The following is a 14,394-nucleotide window of genomic DNA, read 5'->3' as shown; positions in this document are numbered from 1 at the left end:
TAACACACTACAACTCTATCGTAGCTTGTACTCCTTGCTCCGGTCTCGGTGGTACGTGTGTCAGTCGTGGGGTGCATTAGCTTTTTCCTTCGCATACGACATGAGTACAGGGCGGATTCCAGATATCGTTCCTTTACTCTTCTACCCACAGCTTGCTACATTTCACATACACATCTGATTGCATTGTTCTTAGATATATGTTATTCAATCATGTTCCTGCCGCTCACTATCATCCACACGCTTCAATGGCGCAGGTGATTCTCTTAGCACCATGGCTCGGGATGTCATATCCTCGCCCCTCTTCTCTGCCTATTCAACGAGGGACAACACACCTGTCGACCCGCCAATAACCCCTTGTTCATCTTCATCTTCCTGCGTTTCGTTCTTCCCCTCTTCGCCTTCTGCCCTTTCCGTGCGGCCTTCTCCGCGTCGTCGACCTCTCACACTGGCCCGGTTCCTGCGTCGTTTTTGGCGCCATGAGATCACAGGGGTACTTCTCGGCGTTACATTCGGCTTTGTGGTAGCTAGTGCTTTCCTTTTTCTTGGGAGGAGTATGAAGATGGACGTGACAAACGTCACCTCTCGCCTTCGGTCCCTCACCGCCCTCTCCCCAACCCTCGAGCCCGTTCTGCCCCGCGGTCACGTGCCCTTGGAAAACATCCAAGAAGCGGAGTTTGTGGGGCGAGTGTACATTGGGAGTCCTCCACGACCATACACCGTTGTGTTTGACACGGGCAGTGCCAATCTTTGGGTCTTAAGCAAAGCGGGTTCTCACGTAGCCAGTGGGAAAGGCTTGTACGTGCACGACCGCTCGAGCACCTACCAACCCAACGGCAGGGTAAGGCGCCTATGGAAAGCTCCCAATTTGCTTTTGTCTCTATTATTCTTCCTCGTTTCCATTCCTGGTTTCGTTGAACAGGCCTTCAGGCAGGGCGCGGAGCCTCGCCCTTCTAGGTCGTTTGCCTGTCTCCTGTGCCTACATTTATTGTCTTGAAGGCATCCAAGGCTTCGTCTTTTCCATGTTCCGTACTTCGTTTGGGATCCGTCTGTTTTCTCCGACAGCTTCTGATCTTGTCTCCTGTGTCCAAGTGCCCAAGCTCTTGCCCCTCAGCACTTCTGACTCCAGTTCCGTCTCCCACCGCTCCCTTTCGACCCCTCCAGAACATGAGCATCAAGTACGGCTCTGGCTTTGTCCAAGGCTTCTACTCCAATGATTGCATCCGAGCAGGCGGCCTGGTGGTGCCCCAGATGGCCTTCGGGGAGGCCACGCTGGCCATGGACAACGAGCACGGGACACTGTTCTCAGGCATGCAAGGGGAAGGGATCTTGGGCCTTGCCTTCCAAGGTATCAGCGAACACGCCGTCCCCACCTTCATCGACCTCTTGTACCAACAGAAGCAAATCGAGCATAAGATCTTCTCCTTCTACCTGACCCGTAACGTCCGGCGGCATGGGAGTCGAATGATCTTGGGGGGCGTGGATATGTCTTTTGCACGCGAAAAAGAATTCCAGTACGTACCCCTGGTGGAGGAAGGCTTTTGGGCCGTCGGAATGGCGGGGATGGAGCTGAAAAAGGGGGAATACAAGGGGATGAGGGAGGCTGGTCTGGGGAGTGTGAGGCGGAAAGGGGAAAGGGATAATGAGGCGATTGTTGCGGAGCCTATGAGGATGATGACGACCGGAGCCAGCAGCCGGAATGTGAGTCTCGGTAACCCGACACAGGTTCACACGGCTGCACGTGCGGACAACGGCAGCCTCGTGTTGTGCGGGGGAGGTGCGTCGTGCCTGGCCATAGTCGATACGGGCACCTCTTTTTTGGGTGTGCCTGCCAAGACGCTTCCCGTCATGCTGGAATATATCACCCAAGGTACGTCCCCTCTCTCTCTCTCCGCGCTCCGTCTTCCTCGTTTCCCTCTTTCTTTTCCAGCGTTCGGTGGAAGACTAGGTGCATAGCATGGCGTATCTAAGGATCTACGCAAGCACAGATTCGCGGTCGCCGTGATTCGCATGATCATGACACCGTCTCTTGCACCTCTTCCTCCCCCCATAGGACAAAGGAACTGCAAAGTGCAGAAGGGTAAACTCACCGTGTGCGACTGCGACAGGTCCATGTCCGGGTTTCCCGATATCGAAATCCGACTCCACGCCGATCCTCCCGTGTCCTTCTCGAGGAGACAGGGCTTCAAAGAGGGCAGAAGGAAGGGAGGGAAGGAGGGCGGGGAAGTCGTGACCCTTCGCCTCGCCCCCGAGGATTACCTCTTGCAGTTCTACTCAGACTTTCGCTACCGGTGTGCCATCGGCCTGCAGGCTGTGCACTCGAGTCTGATGGGGAAGGATGATGACGTTTACATTTTGGGTACCACCGTCCTCAAGACCTACTACACTGTCTTCGACGGGGAGGCGATGCGCGTCGGCTTTGCCTACACGGCGGAAGAGAAGCAGCCCCTGTCTTGGACCGGCCCTGCCTTTGCAACGCTCTACCGCTTGGTCACCTTGGCCTTGTACATGGTGATCTTGGTCTGTCTCGTCCAGATATTCCAGAGCAGCAGGGAAGAGGACGTGGATGGGCCCGAGGTCGGGGTCCAGGACAAGGAGGAAGGCGAGGAGGAGGAGGGCCAAGTGGACGAAGAAGGCGATAAGGCGGAGGCGGGAAAAGTGGAGACGGAAGAGAGGTCGACGCCTCGATCCTCTTTCCTGTCGCGCGTGTGGCGCCCCTCTGCCTCCTCACGTTGGTCTTGGGTGGGGAACGGAGAGGGAGGGAGGGACGGAGCGCATGGTACCGGGTGCATGTCACGTCCGCTGATGCAGGGGGCACCAGAAATCGCCCCACCGAACGCTACCACCCCCAGAGGCCATGTCCCTCACGGAGACTCCTCTCGGACGGCAACGGCGGGGAGGGAGCGTAGCGGGGAAGGAGAAGGGGGCAGGGACGGACGAGGCTATCCTGGCGGCTGGGCGGTGTCCCCCTCGCTTTCCCCATGGAAAGGAGGCGACAGGAGGAGTATAGGGCAGGAAACGGGGCAGTTGTTACGCTGGTGGTGGTCTGGGAGCGCAGAAGGGGAGAGCGACCCCACGGGCGGGTGGCAGGTCGGGCGCCAGAGGCAGGAGAAAGCTCGTCCGACCGACAGGCAGGAAAGGCACGGTCACGTGTCACCTTTTCTCGAGGGTAGATCCTCTCCCACTTGCGGCAGTCACGTCGGAGGTATGGCAGGGTGGAGGGCGGGCGCTGTGGACGAGGGGGTGCTCATGGGCGAGTCGGGTCATGGGTACTCGCACCTGGCATCGCCGCACAACTCGCCGACGCGACGGAAGCGGGGGGGAGGGACCAAGACGTTGTAGCTACCGACGTGGAACACGCGCGTTATGAAGTGGGTACGAAACGAAGTTGATAGCATGGAAGTGAATGCCTGAAAATAGGGCCAAAGTGCAGAGGTTTGTGGTCACGTTAAGCGCTATTGCCAGGGAACGTAGGAAGGGCATTGGAGGTCTCGAGCGACAGTGATCGCCATCTTCGAGCAGAAGCCCTGGCGCTGCAAGTCGTGCAACCACTGCAAGTCGTGCAGTCAGTGCCTACCAGAGCGGTAGCATGACGACCTCGTCCGCTCTGCCGACAAAATGGATTGTTGAGAGGAGGATTGACGCAATGTGAGAAGGAGTTACATATAAATCGGAAGACTTATAGGCACGGGTCGTGCTTATGTCAAGGCCTTAATTCCGACACAAAAGCAAATACATAGCACGTAAATAAATAGAAAAACCGAGAAGAAGCAGAAGAAAACCAGTTGAAGAAAGGAGGAAAGTAGAGCAGAAGGCGAGTTAGAAGACCCGAGAAGGCTGCCCTCGCAAGCTTGAAGTAGTTGCGACGGTTGCGATCGGTCCTAGTTACCTCTGAGACGGCTTTAGGTTACAGAGGAAGATGGTCGTGAGGAGAGGATGGGGTAGCACCCGACGCCTCTCTTTCTCGTCTGCTTCGCGTACGTAAAGTCACGGCGAACCCAAAATTTAGGCAGTGCAACTCTTACCAGCAAGAGGTAAGTACTTAATGTGAAAAATGAATAGCGTTTCGACAAGATATCGAGGTCTCGCCCCTTTATATTTTTGTTTTTTGGTAATACGTTCGCTTTCTCGTACGAACTCCTGAGCAAATGCTCATTTCTTCCCTCCGCCGGCCAACAGCCCCTCGAAAAAGTTGCGGATCTCTGCCTTGTCGGCCCCACCACCGGCATTGTCGGGCTCCGATCGTTGATTGGCTTCTCCAATGCTTCGATTGCTGTTCCCATACCGAGTGCTCCTGCCTTTCCCAGTAGATCCCATCGGCCCCTCTCTTAGCCCTCCAGCGTCATGATTTCCAGCGCTGCCGTCAGCCTCTCCAGCCATTGTCCTACCGCAGTCACCGTCTCCGAAATTTTGAGGACACCTTTGTCGTTGCTGCTGCTGCTGTTCCCATAGTCGTTCGAGCCAGGCCTGTGTAGAAGTGATTTCTGTGTGCCTTTCGCTGCTCTCCTGCTCCCAAGTCTCGCTGCAGACCGCGGCCCCTCCATCTCCACGGTCCAGGTAGGCCCGCGCTCCTTTGGGGGGAACAAAAATCTCAGAAAATTTCAAAGATGGTGGCCAGGGTACGGCCTGCGGGGAGAGAAGCTTTTGCACGAGTTCGGGCGTGTCCCATCCGGACGGGACAAAGGTGAGCGCCCTCGGAGCTTGGACGGGGAGGAGGAAGGAGAAATGCTCAGGGTAGAGGCGATGAAGAAGGTAGCGCTGAAGGAGGAGGCAGTTGTCCCCGTTGCTAGCCGAGGTATAGACGAGCGAGGCGCCATATTTGAGGCAGACGCGACGGAGGTATTGTTGGAAAAAGAGGCTGCGGAGCCCATCGTCGTAAGAGTCCGGCACGGGCGCAAGGTCAGCTTTGAGGCCCACAACGACCAAAGGCACACCCAGATTTTCTTCAAGCACGCCCGCTGGTAGTGGGGTAGAGCGAGCGGGTTGAGGGGACGACAGAGGACGGCCTCCACTCGACTCCATTCTGTTGATCCGGAACACAACTTTAGGTTCCTCCAGGCCTCCCCCCTCCTCCTCCTCCTTCAATTCGCCACGCTCCAACCAAACCCTATCCATGTCCTCGCCTTGGTAGCATCTGCTCAGATAGGCCACCAAGCGTGCTTTCCGTACCCTCTCTTCCTCTCCCTCCTCCTCTCCCTTGTGACACCCTGCACGGGCCTTCTCTCCCAATACACTTCTCAACACACCAACCCATCGCTCCAGCGCCGATTCACATGCCCAGGGCCGGGTCAAATCTATCGCAATCATGCAAATTGTCCGCTGTAACGTCTGAGCAGGGGTGCTCTTGCTGTTTAGGCTGCTGGTGTCAAAGCGCGGGTCGGTCGGAACCTCACTTCTTATGCTTGCAGCTCTGCGACGTACTCCAGGATCATCCAGCGCAACGTGCAATAGATCCTTGAGGGCAGGGTCGCTCAAGGACCAGACGTTTACGCGGGCTCCTGCATCCATTTCGTTCTCATCTACGCCGGCGTCTTGGTCGTCCTCCGCCAGCCCTTTTGAAGCCCCAGCCGGGCATCTACCCGGTAGACACTCCGAAGACCTTCCTACTGTGCCATTATCCCACGATTGTCCACCTGCTTTGCACCCCACGGGGTCGATTGCAGGGAAAAAGGCGTAAGAGAGCAGAGAGTGATCGTGCGATGATAGGGCCCCGCTCCCCTCCTGGCCTTCCTCGTCCTCCTTCTCCTCCTCGGCAATAAAATTTCTTCCGGTCGCTGCCGCCTGCCTTTCCAAGGCATCGTAGCTTGTGATGAAGCGGTCAATCAACCGAGTTTTCCCTACAGCTGCGTCGCCTAGAAAAAGAATCGTGCCAGGGGTGAAGTTCGACTGCTCCGAACGAGCTGCTTCCGCAAGCAAGGGCCCCCAAATAAGCTCTGTTTCCTGCTGTGCTACCCCAGCATTTTCACCTGCCGACATCCACGAACTGTTGTGCAGGTTATTGAATGTGCATGTTGGTGTCCGTTATCGTTTGCATCGCCTCTCGAGAATTGCTCTACGGGATGTGTTTCGAGCGATCGACAGGAAGTTGGCGAGGAAGACCTCTCAGAGATTTTCCCGGCATTAAAAGGACGCAAATCAACAAGAGGAACGCACAACAACCTGGCTCAAGTCCATGCAACGATTTTTCTGTCTTCAGTTCACGAGTTGGAGGCGCGAAGGACGTCGTCTCCCTTTATCATGGTTAAAAAAGGAACAGACCTTATGGTTTCCTCCTTCTATTTGCACACAGCACCAGTGCCAGTGTAGGCGTCTCATATGTGAAGCAAAGCCTGAGACAAAATTGCGACTTTTCAAAAAAGAAGAGCTGCTGTTGAGCGGAAAAGTTCATTCTTCCCCTGTGCCAATCTCCCGCAAGCCCCCTGACATCAAACCTTTCCGCTCGCTTCAACTCGTCGTTCTTAAGACCCACTTCCCGCAAGAACGACCTTTTCATCGTAGAAATACTTGGGAAGCTTGGCCCGCCGTTCTTCCATGGACTCTGACTCCTCTGCGTACACCAACTTCATCTCCTTGGTGGCCACTGCCGTCGTTTCGGTCGCTGGATGTTGTGTCCCGGAGGGGGCAGCCGACACCGTAGGGGAGCTGGTCGAAGGAGGGGCGGGCGCGAAGCCAGCAACAGGGAAGAGGGGCCGAGGGGGGGCGCCTGGGGGCAGACCAGGGGGCGGGCCCGGGGGAAACACTCCTGGACGGGGAGGAGCTTGCCCGGGGGGCATGGGAGGCATGCCTTGTTGGTATGGTTGCGGCTGCTGGGGTTGGTAATGCTGCGGGTGTTGTTGATGATGAGGTTGCGATGGTGAGGATTGCCCCGGCTGGGACGGTTGTGGTGCTTGGTGGGGGTGACGCGGCTCCTGCGTTGAATGTTGCTGTTGCTGATGCTGCCCAGGAACGTACCCGCCCGGCCCCAAGGGGGCCGATCCCAAGGCAGGGAGGGGCGGCATCCCCGGCTGGCCCCTCGGGAATGCCTGAGGGGCTTGCTGGCCCGGGGGAAAGGGATACATGCCCGGAGGCATTCCCCCTTGATGGGGCATCATCATCCTGCCTGCTGGAGGGAACATGCCCGGCGGCCCTGACATTGGCCTGGGCGGGAAACCCCCCATGCCGTACCCACCAAAGACTCCTCCTTGCTGCGGTGGGAAATTGGGCATCTGTCCGTACATACCATTGGGTCCCGGAGGGCCTCCCATTCCGGGAGGAAAGCCTGCTCCCATACCCATCCCTGGGCCCATACCGGGCGGCAAGCCCGGCATTCCTCCACCGTTAGCCTCTCCGTGAGAGCCCCCTGGATCCCCTCCTGTCCTCTGCTTCTTGGCGGCGCGTTCCATGAGGCATTCCATGGGAATACCCTGCATGCCGAAGACTTCTACATCCACAGAATCCCTTCCTTCCTTCGCACCGGGTATTTTTTTTAGCGTTTCTTTGTGTACCTGTGTCACATGAATTACCATTCCACTTGCCGAAGTAAGCTTGCGAGGACACAGTTGACACTTGAAATGCTTGTTCTTCTGATGGAGGAGAAGGGTAGCCTCGTCATCAAAGGCGCGATCGCAGTAGTAGCACCATATGTCGGGCGCTTCCTCCCGTTTGGTGGCTGACTTTTTCTTACCCATCGTGGACTTTTCTTGAAGAGAGGTCTAGCTAGAGAAAGCCGATCCTAGCAGCGACAATCCTGACAAAAAACAAGATATTTTCCTGCTCATGGCGTATAAAGTACGTTGATATAACCAAACGAAGGAAATAAAGGTTAGTATTAAATGAAAACTGGTCGGAATGGCTATATTCATAAATGGTACAAGGGTCTGACTTTCTACCCGAAGGTCTCCAGTGACGTTCAAGGGCTGACGAGCCTCAGGTTCATCCAGGTTCTGCCATATAGCCGAAACAATCACACATTCACTCTATCCTCCCTTCACGCTGACCTGTGTATATGCTGCCGGCGTATTCGATGGTCGCGTTCGAGTGCCTGGTTCCCTTCGATGCTCGCGACGAATTGTGGTGGGCACGACGGCTCAATGGAAAGGTCGTTTTCCATCATATCGCCTCCGTCTCGGTCGTCATCAGCCCTCGCCAACCGAAGGGACCTATTTCATCACATGGCCTCCCTCACCATCGTCATCCGGGCTCGCTTTCTTTTGATTTTCTGGTCGGGAAAGCTTCAAGACTCGCCTAAAGAAGCAGGAATTTCCAGTCGTAACTGACTCTGACCTATCCATTCAAACACTATCGGGGACACAAGCATAAGGTGACAATGTCGGCCAGACGACGCAACAGCCCCAGCGTCAGGAGCAGCGTTGACAGCACACCGACACCCTCTCCTCGTCGCCTTGGTCTCAGGGCTCGAGACTCGGGTGCATACGATTTGGGCTTGATGCAGCAAGGTGATGAAACATCTGGGAGCGAAGCGGGTCATGATGCGCCGCTGTTTGCACTAGAGGAGATGGAGGGTGAAAAAATCAAGGCCAGTCATGTTTTGGGCACATTATTTGTTTTCGCAGTTTTCAGCATGCTGGCCTACCTCATGTTTCCTGGGGTATTAAATGGCGACGTAACCAATTCTCTAAGTACATGCGGGATCGCGCTCTCTGATGGCAATGGACATTCAGTGGGAAAAGGATTGGATGTGGGAAAATTGCCTTTCGATTGGATGGCTGATCCTGCCGTGCAAAGTATGGTAGAACGCTTTGTCGAAGAGCGCTTGGAGACGTACAACGAAACAACGAAGTACCTGAAGGAGGGCTATTTAAACCTGACACAACTAATGGAGAGTTTGAGGAAAGACCAAGACATGTATTCTGACATAAAAGGGGAAGCCGAAAGTGTTGCCGGTTCGGGTCAGGAAGCGACACTTAGAATGCTTCGAGACCTTCAAGAGCTAAAAACAAATCTTGAATCTCAACAAACCGAGCAGCATAATCAACGTGTGCATGAACTGGAGGGCCTGATGGCGGACTATGAGGCTATTAAAGCGCAGGTAGAGCACAATTTGGAGGCAGTCCAAGAAAAGACGGAGGGATTGGAGGCACGCATGCGCCACGAGGCGCACGAGACGTCCGCCCTGGAAGAGAAGGTCGCGGCCTTGTCCCTGAACGTGAGTGCGTTGGAGGACTCGACAGCCCGGGGGATGGACGATTTGACCTCGGCTCTACGCGGACTTCAAGTCGAGGAGACGGAAAAGCTCCTCCTCCAAGCGCGCGAGACGACCGCCTCCCTGGGGTCACGCGTCCAAGACATGAAAGACGAGCAGACGAAGTTGCAGGCGGCAAAAGAGGCCTGGGGATCACACAAAGTTGCGGCAGAGGACGAGGCGAAATCTCTGCTCAGTCAGGTGACGGAGGCGCGGGAAGAACTGGCTCGTTTGGTGTCACAGTCCCAGCTGGAAATGGAGGGCTTGCAAAGGTCCCTGCAGGCAGCCGGTGATCACGCCCTCAGCCCGGAGGACTCCCTCCCAAAAGAGACCGTGGAGGCCGTCCAGACCGCCTCTTTAAGCGTGACTACGCAGCTGTCGGAGTGGAAGGGCATCATAGCCGCCACCCTAGAGTCGAACCGTCTCCTGACCGCGCATAAAGCGGAAGTGGAGTCGAGGATGCAGGAGGCACAAAAGATTCTGGAAACTGTTGAAAGCACCGCTGCCGATGCAGCGGCAGCAATGGCGGCGGCGAAAGCGGACGTGAAGGAGGGAGGCTTCGAGGGGCAGTCCGAAGTGGTGGAGCGTTTGGAGGGAGAGCTCGAGTCCCTGAGGAACGGGCAGGCGACGCTCGCGGCAGCCGTGCAACGGAGTTTTGAAATGGTGCAGCAAGCTCGTTCTGGCATGGCGATAGAGGCAGAGAAGGCGAGTGGAGGAGAGGAGCCGGCCGGTTCGGCTGTCTTGGCGGGCGTCACCGCAGAGGATGTCAAGCGATGGGTCCGGGAAACGCTCTCGGAGGGCCAGGCGCTGCAGGACCAGGCAGGGGAAGAGGTCTGTGCGCCAGAATCTGTCGCCTCCCTGGTGGAGAGGACCGTCCGTCTGTACGAAGCCGACGCCGTGGGACTGGTTGACTACGCCGCGGCTACCGCGGGCGGGAAGGTCCTTCCCTCCCTCTCTTCGGCCACCTACACCCCTCCCGGACAACTTCTGAGCACAGACACCTTCCACGCCTGGGGCTTCAAGGCGGAGATTGGCACCCGCGACCTGGTCATCCGCGCTGGGCACAAGCGTCCCGGGCAATGTTGGCCCATGGCAGGGAGCAGGGGGCAGGTGACGGTGCAGCTCCTCCAGGCGGTTCGGCCGTTTTCGGTGTCGCTCGAGCACATTCCCCCCGAAATCTCCCAGCTTCCTTCAACGGCCCCGCAACGGTTCCGTGTGCTCGGGCGGAAGGTGGGCCAGGCTGCTGAAAGCCCCGTGGTCCTACACAGTCAAGAGTATCTGACGTACGAGATGCAGGGACCCCGCCCGGTGCAAACATTCCCCTTGGACCTGGGGGGGGGGGGCGAAGGGGTGCGAGCGGTGACATTGGAGGTGCTTAGCAATTGGGGCTATGCGGAGTACACGTGCTTGTATCGTTTCAGGGTACACGGGGAGGTGGTGGGAGAGAGGGAGGCGGTGGTGATGGGCAGGGAAGAGGGGAGGGGGGAGGAGCGCGAGGACACCGAGAGCGTGGAGAAGGAGGCGGAACAAGCGGTGGTGGAGGATAAGCAGGGAACAGCGATGAGAGACGGGCAGGCGGAGAGTGTCAGGGACGGAGGGGATCCTGACGGGTCAGTGGGAGGGGGGGGACGATAGAGAGGGAGGGACGGCATGGGAGACAGCGGGCGCGGAGGGGGAAGAGAGTGAGGTGGTGGCTGCCAGGGAGGATGAGCAGAAAGACGCACAGGAGGTGGTTTCTATGGTCGAAGGGATCGAGGATGCAGAGAATGGAGGGAGGATGAGGACAGAGGGACATGAGGAGGACGTGGTGGAGAGGGCGACCTCCGCGGCGGAAGGGAAGACGCTGGAAGAGATCGTGTGAACTGCACAGAACTGTAAGGATCCGGCAATCAATGCATGGATGGCGCCTTGAGGGGACTGTGGGCCGAGGGAGGAGAGCGTTATTACGGGAGTGGGCGGTCTCTTTTGCGTGACGCCCGTTACGGGCAGGCCAGTAAATATAAATTTGGACACGTGCGTGAAAATGAAGACGGTCGAACAAACACAAGTCGCCATTCAATCCAACGCAAAAGTCACAGCGAACGCACGGGAGATCAAAGCCCCCCAAAATAACAGCATCGCACCGTCGATTGCGAGATATAGGAAAGCCTTCTTTGTGTGCCTAGGAACATTTCTCTTCCTCCTCCCAAACTGCCTCTTGTCGGGGCATGGCGTTTGCGAACGTTTTAAGTGAATGTGGACATTTTCCCGTGCATGTATTTCTACATTTGGCTTACCCCGACGCATTCCTCACGAACAAGCTTGCTGGTCCCCATTCCTTTCTCCTGGTCCACTGTGTACACGGCATCCATTTAGCACCTCTTCTCAGCACCTCTTCGACGCAATTTCAGATTTCTTACAACTTAGAGGCGGCGCTATACACCTCTTCCAAAGGCGCGTGGTCCCCAAACACCTTTTCATTGTACTGGTACACAACCTCTCCTTGCCCGTCCACCACCACCAAGCCACCCAAGCGTCGGCCCTCCCCCTTCAAATCGCCTTCCAGGCCCGGGTATTTTTTCTGAGCGCGCGAGCCGTTCTTCCACACGGACGGGTAGAACATCCCTTTTAGGCCCAGCCACCGGTCGCCGAGGAACTTCTGAAAGCTGCGTTCCTCGTCCAAGTAAGTGTCGAAACCCTTGAAAGCTTCTAGAAAGCCGTCCACACTCGTAGTCTCCGCCACCACAGCCATGAGTTTGGGCTTCTTTTTGATGCCTTTCAGACGAGGAGCAAGTTGTGTGCTCAAATCCATGGCTTCCTCCCGGCATAAAATGCAGCCAGGACGGCGGACCACAAAAATAACTGCGCCATCCGGTTTGATCAAGTTTTCCGCCCGAATAGCCCCTCCCAAGGCCGCGGCTTCCCCAGTTACTTTTCGGAGAGGGATGGGAAAGAGCGTGGAAGCCGTGGATGTTGACGTAGACGGTCTGCCCGTGGTACTCGCGCTCATCCTGGTGGTTGTCGGGTGGCCGGCGGGCGAAGCAAAGGCTCTGACTCCTACCAAAGTCGTGCCGGACAGAAGGGTACCGACGGCCAAAAACTGGGTCAGATGAGTTTTTGTGAAAAGACGAACAGGCATGGGGATGATTGCTTCCTGTTTATAAAACAAGAGGTGGAATAATCAGTCATGCTGAGGCATGCACTGTATCGCGCTTCCATCAGCGGGTGGGGCAAGAAAGGAGGCTGCGCGCAGGTGCACGGGAAGCGGGTAAGCCGTACACACAGCGGTGGACGATCCGGAAAATGTCGAAAGCAACGCATTAATTAACTAAGACTAAGTCATACGTTGAATGATGTCGCACGTTTTGGATAATCTGATAGAAGTGCATCACTCCGAAAACATGCGTAAGGCGACGAGTCAGCGACGGGAAAGGGTGATGCGCCTCTTTTGACACTACTTTAGTTAGCTACACAATAATTATTTTGTGTGTCAAAAGCACCAAGACGAAGAGCAGACACGCACGGGTAGTCTTTTTTTCACGCGGCATGCTCACATCAAAAAGCATGAAGAGCAAGCGGCAGTGACGTCACTCCCATAGTCTAGGCCGTGACATCACACACGGTCCCACCACGCCGATGCGATTAGGATGTGCGCCAGGCGTGATTTGATGGGTTCAGATGATACCTCTGAGCTTTCAGAAGCGCATCAACATTTAAATTGTCGAAGATGATGGTGGTGGAATCGACGATGGGCATGCAGGGCTCAAACGCACTCGCGGCTCGAAAATAAAATGACAGGATGCCTCCGCGCGGCGCATCACACAGGTATATATTCATTTTATACCGGTAGATATCCATTTACACCGGAGTTTTTGAAACGGATTTGCTTCTGGCGACACTTAATTCTTTCGAACATTGCCTTATATAGGGGTTCCTATGCCCCATTTTACCGCATGTGTACATAAGCACACTCAACATCTTGGACGCATGGTTGTTCACGGTGATTCTTTGTCGTGCATTTAATCTGCTTTATTTGGTTGCTCTGAAGTCAAAACTCATGGAACTATGCTTATGTACACCACTTTATCATTCTGCTTGATCATTATCCGGGCTTTTGGACTCTCCTTAGCATTCCTTTCCATGCTGATATCTCTCCCGGCCCCCGCAATCGCTCTCGAATATTTCGTAGACGGATTTATGGGGAGAGACAAGCGAAAAGATTTCCTGGTCCGACCCGAGAGAGCGGGAGTTTCGGTGGCGTGCGACGGTAGGGGAAAGTGAGGAGGAGGTGGAAGAGGAGTGAGTAAAAGCAGAGGACGACGACGGGTGAAGAGTCGAGGGGCAGATCATGGGGTGCTCCAGGGCCCAGCATTCAAAAGAAAGGATTTCAAACGTCTTGTGGCGGGCGAGGGGGGCGTTGTAAAATGTTTCGCTTTCCCCGCTGCTCCCAAATAGAAAGTTGTCCCCTATGAAAAGGCCGAATTCTCCACTAGGGTACAAGGCGTGTGAGAGGGAGGAAGGACTTTAGAGTTAGGTGCGATGATAAATGAAGTCAAATGAGGAAAAAATGCCAGCATTTCAGAGAAATTTGATGGGAGCAGTCAGGAAAAACTCAAATGAGAGAGATTGCTATTACAATCAAGCAATGACTACAACACAAGCCGCTCAAAATCTTACTCACCCTCCTCCACCCATTCCTAGGCTGTTTTCCGTGCTCAGCATGTAGTACGTATTTTCCCGTGTCCATGGGAAAAACTGAATCATTTTCCTCCGTGTGCTCGACTTTTCTTCCTCCCCCGGTCTTTTCAGGTCCTCTTCCTCCTCCTCTGCGTTGAAAATCCCTTCCTTGGATATACTGAGACTGCTTCCATGGCTTCGATGAGATGGCCGTACCTTGTACAGAAAACTCTCGCCTGTGCCGTAGTAGAGCGGCCCTGCGGCAGTGGTGTGGACGGCCCAGGGCGTCGTCGTGAAACCCCCAAACACCTGGCGGAAGAAGAGATTCAAGAGAAGGAGGACAGACATGGGCACAGACCACTCCCTGTCATTCCGTCTAGACCCAGCGGACGCTCAGAGATCCACAAACAAACATCTGGGATGACGTGGCTGCTAGCTCTTTTTACTCCATACACCTAGTTTACTTCAGCCCCACGTTACACACCTCGTTCTCCTTGGATCGTATGACAAGGATCGTGGGGCTCACGGACTTGACTTGTCGGTAAAAGGTCTGAAAACTG

The 14,394-nt window shown here is 55.6% G+C and overlaps 1 protein-coding gene across 1 annotated transcript; it reads left to right on the top strand.

The window, feature by feature from the left end:
- Positions 1-10,059: 10,059 nt before the first annotated feature.
- Positions 10,060-10,415, top strand: NGA_2054000 (dmc1-like protein; the record flags this gene model as incomplete). Its single annotated transcript, XM_005856326.1, has 1 exon — positions 10,060-10,415. A coding segment is annotated over one exon (356 nt), but the record flags the coding sequence as incomplete, so codon positions are not given.
- Between the last annotated feature and the right edge of the window lie 3,979 nt (positions 10,416-14,394).

The sequence above is a fragment of the Nannochloropsis gaditana genome (genome assembly GCF_000240725.1).
Source record: "Nannochloropsis gaditana CCMP526 unplaced genomic scaffold scaffold003, whole genome shotgun sequence".
NCBI lineage: Eukaryota > Eustigmatophyceae > Eustigmatales > Monodopsidaceae > Microchloropsis > Microchloropsis gaditana.
Note: the sequence above shows the minus strand (reverse complement) of the source record. Positions and strands in the feature narration are given on the sequence as shown.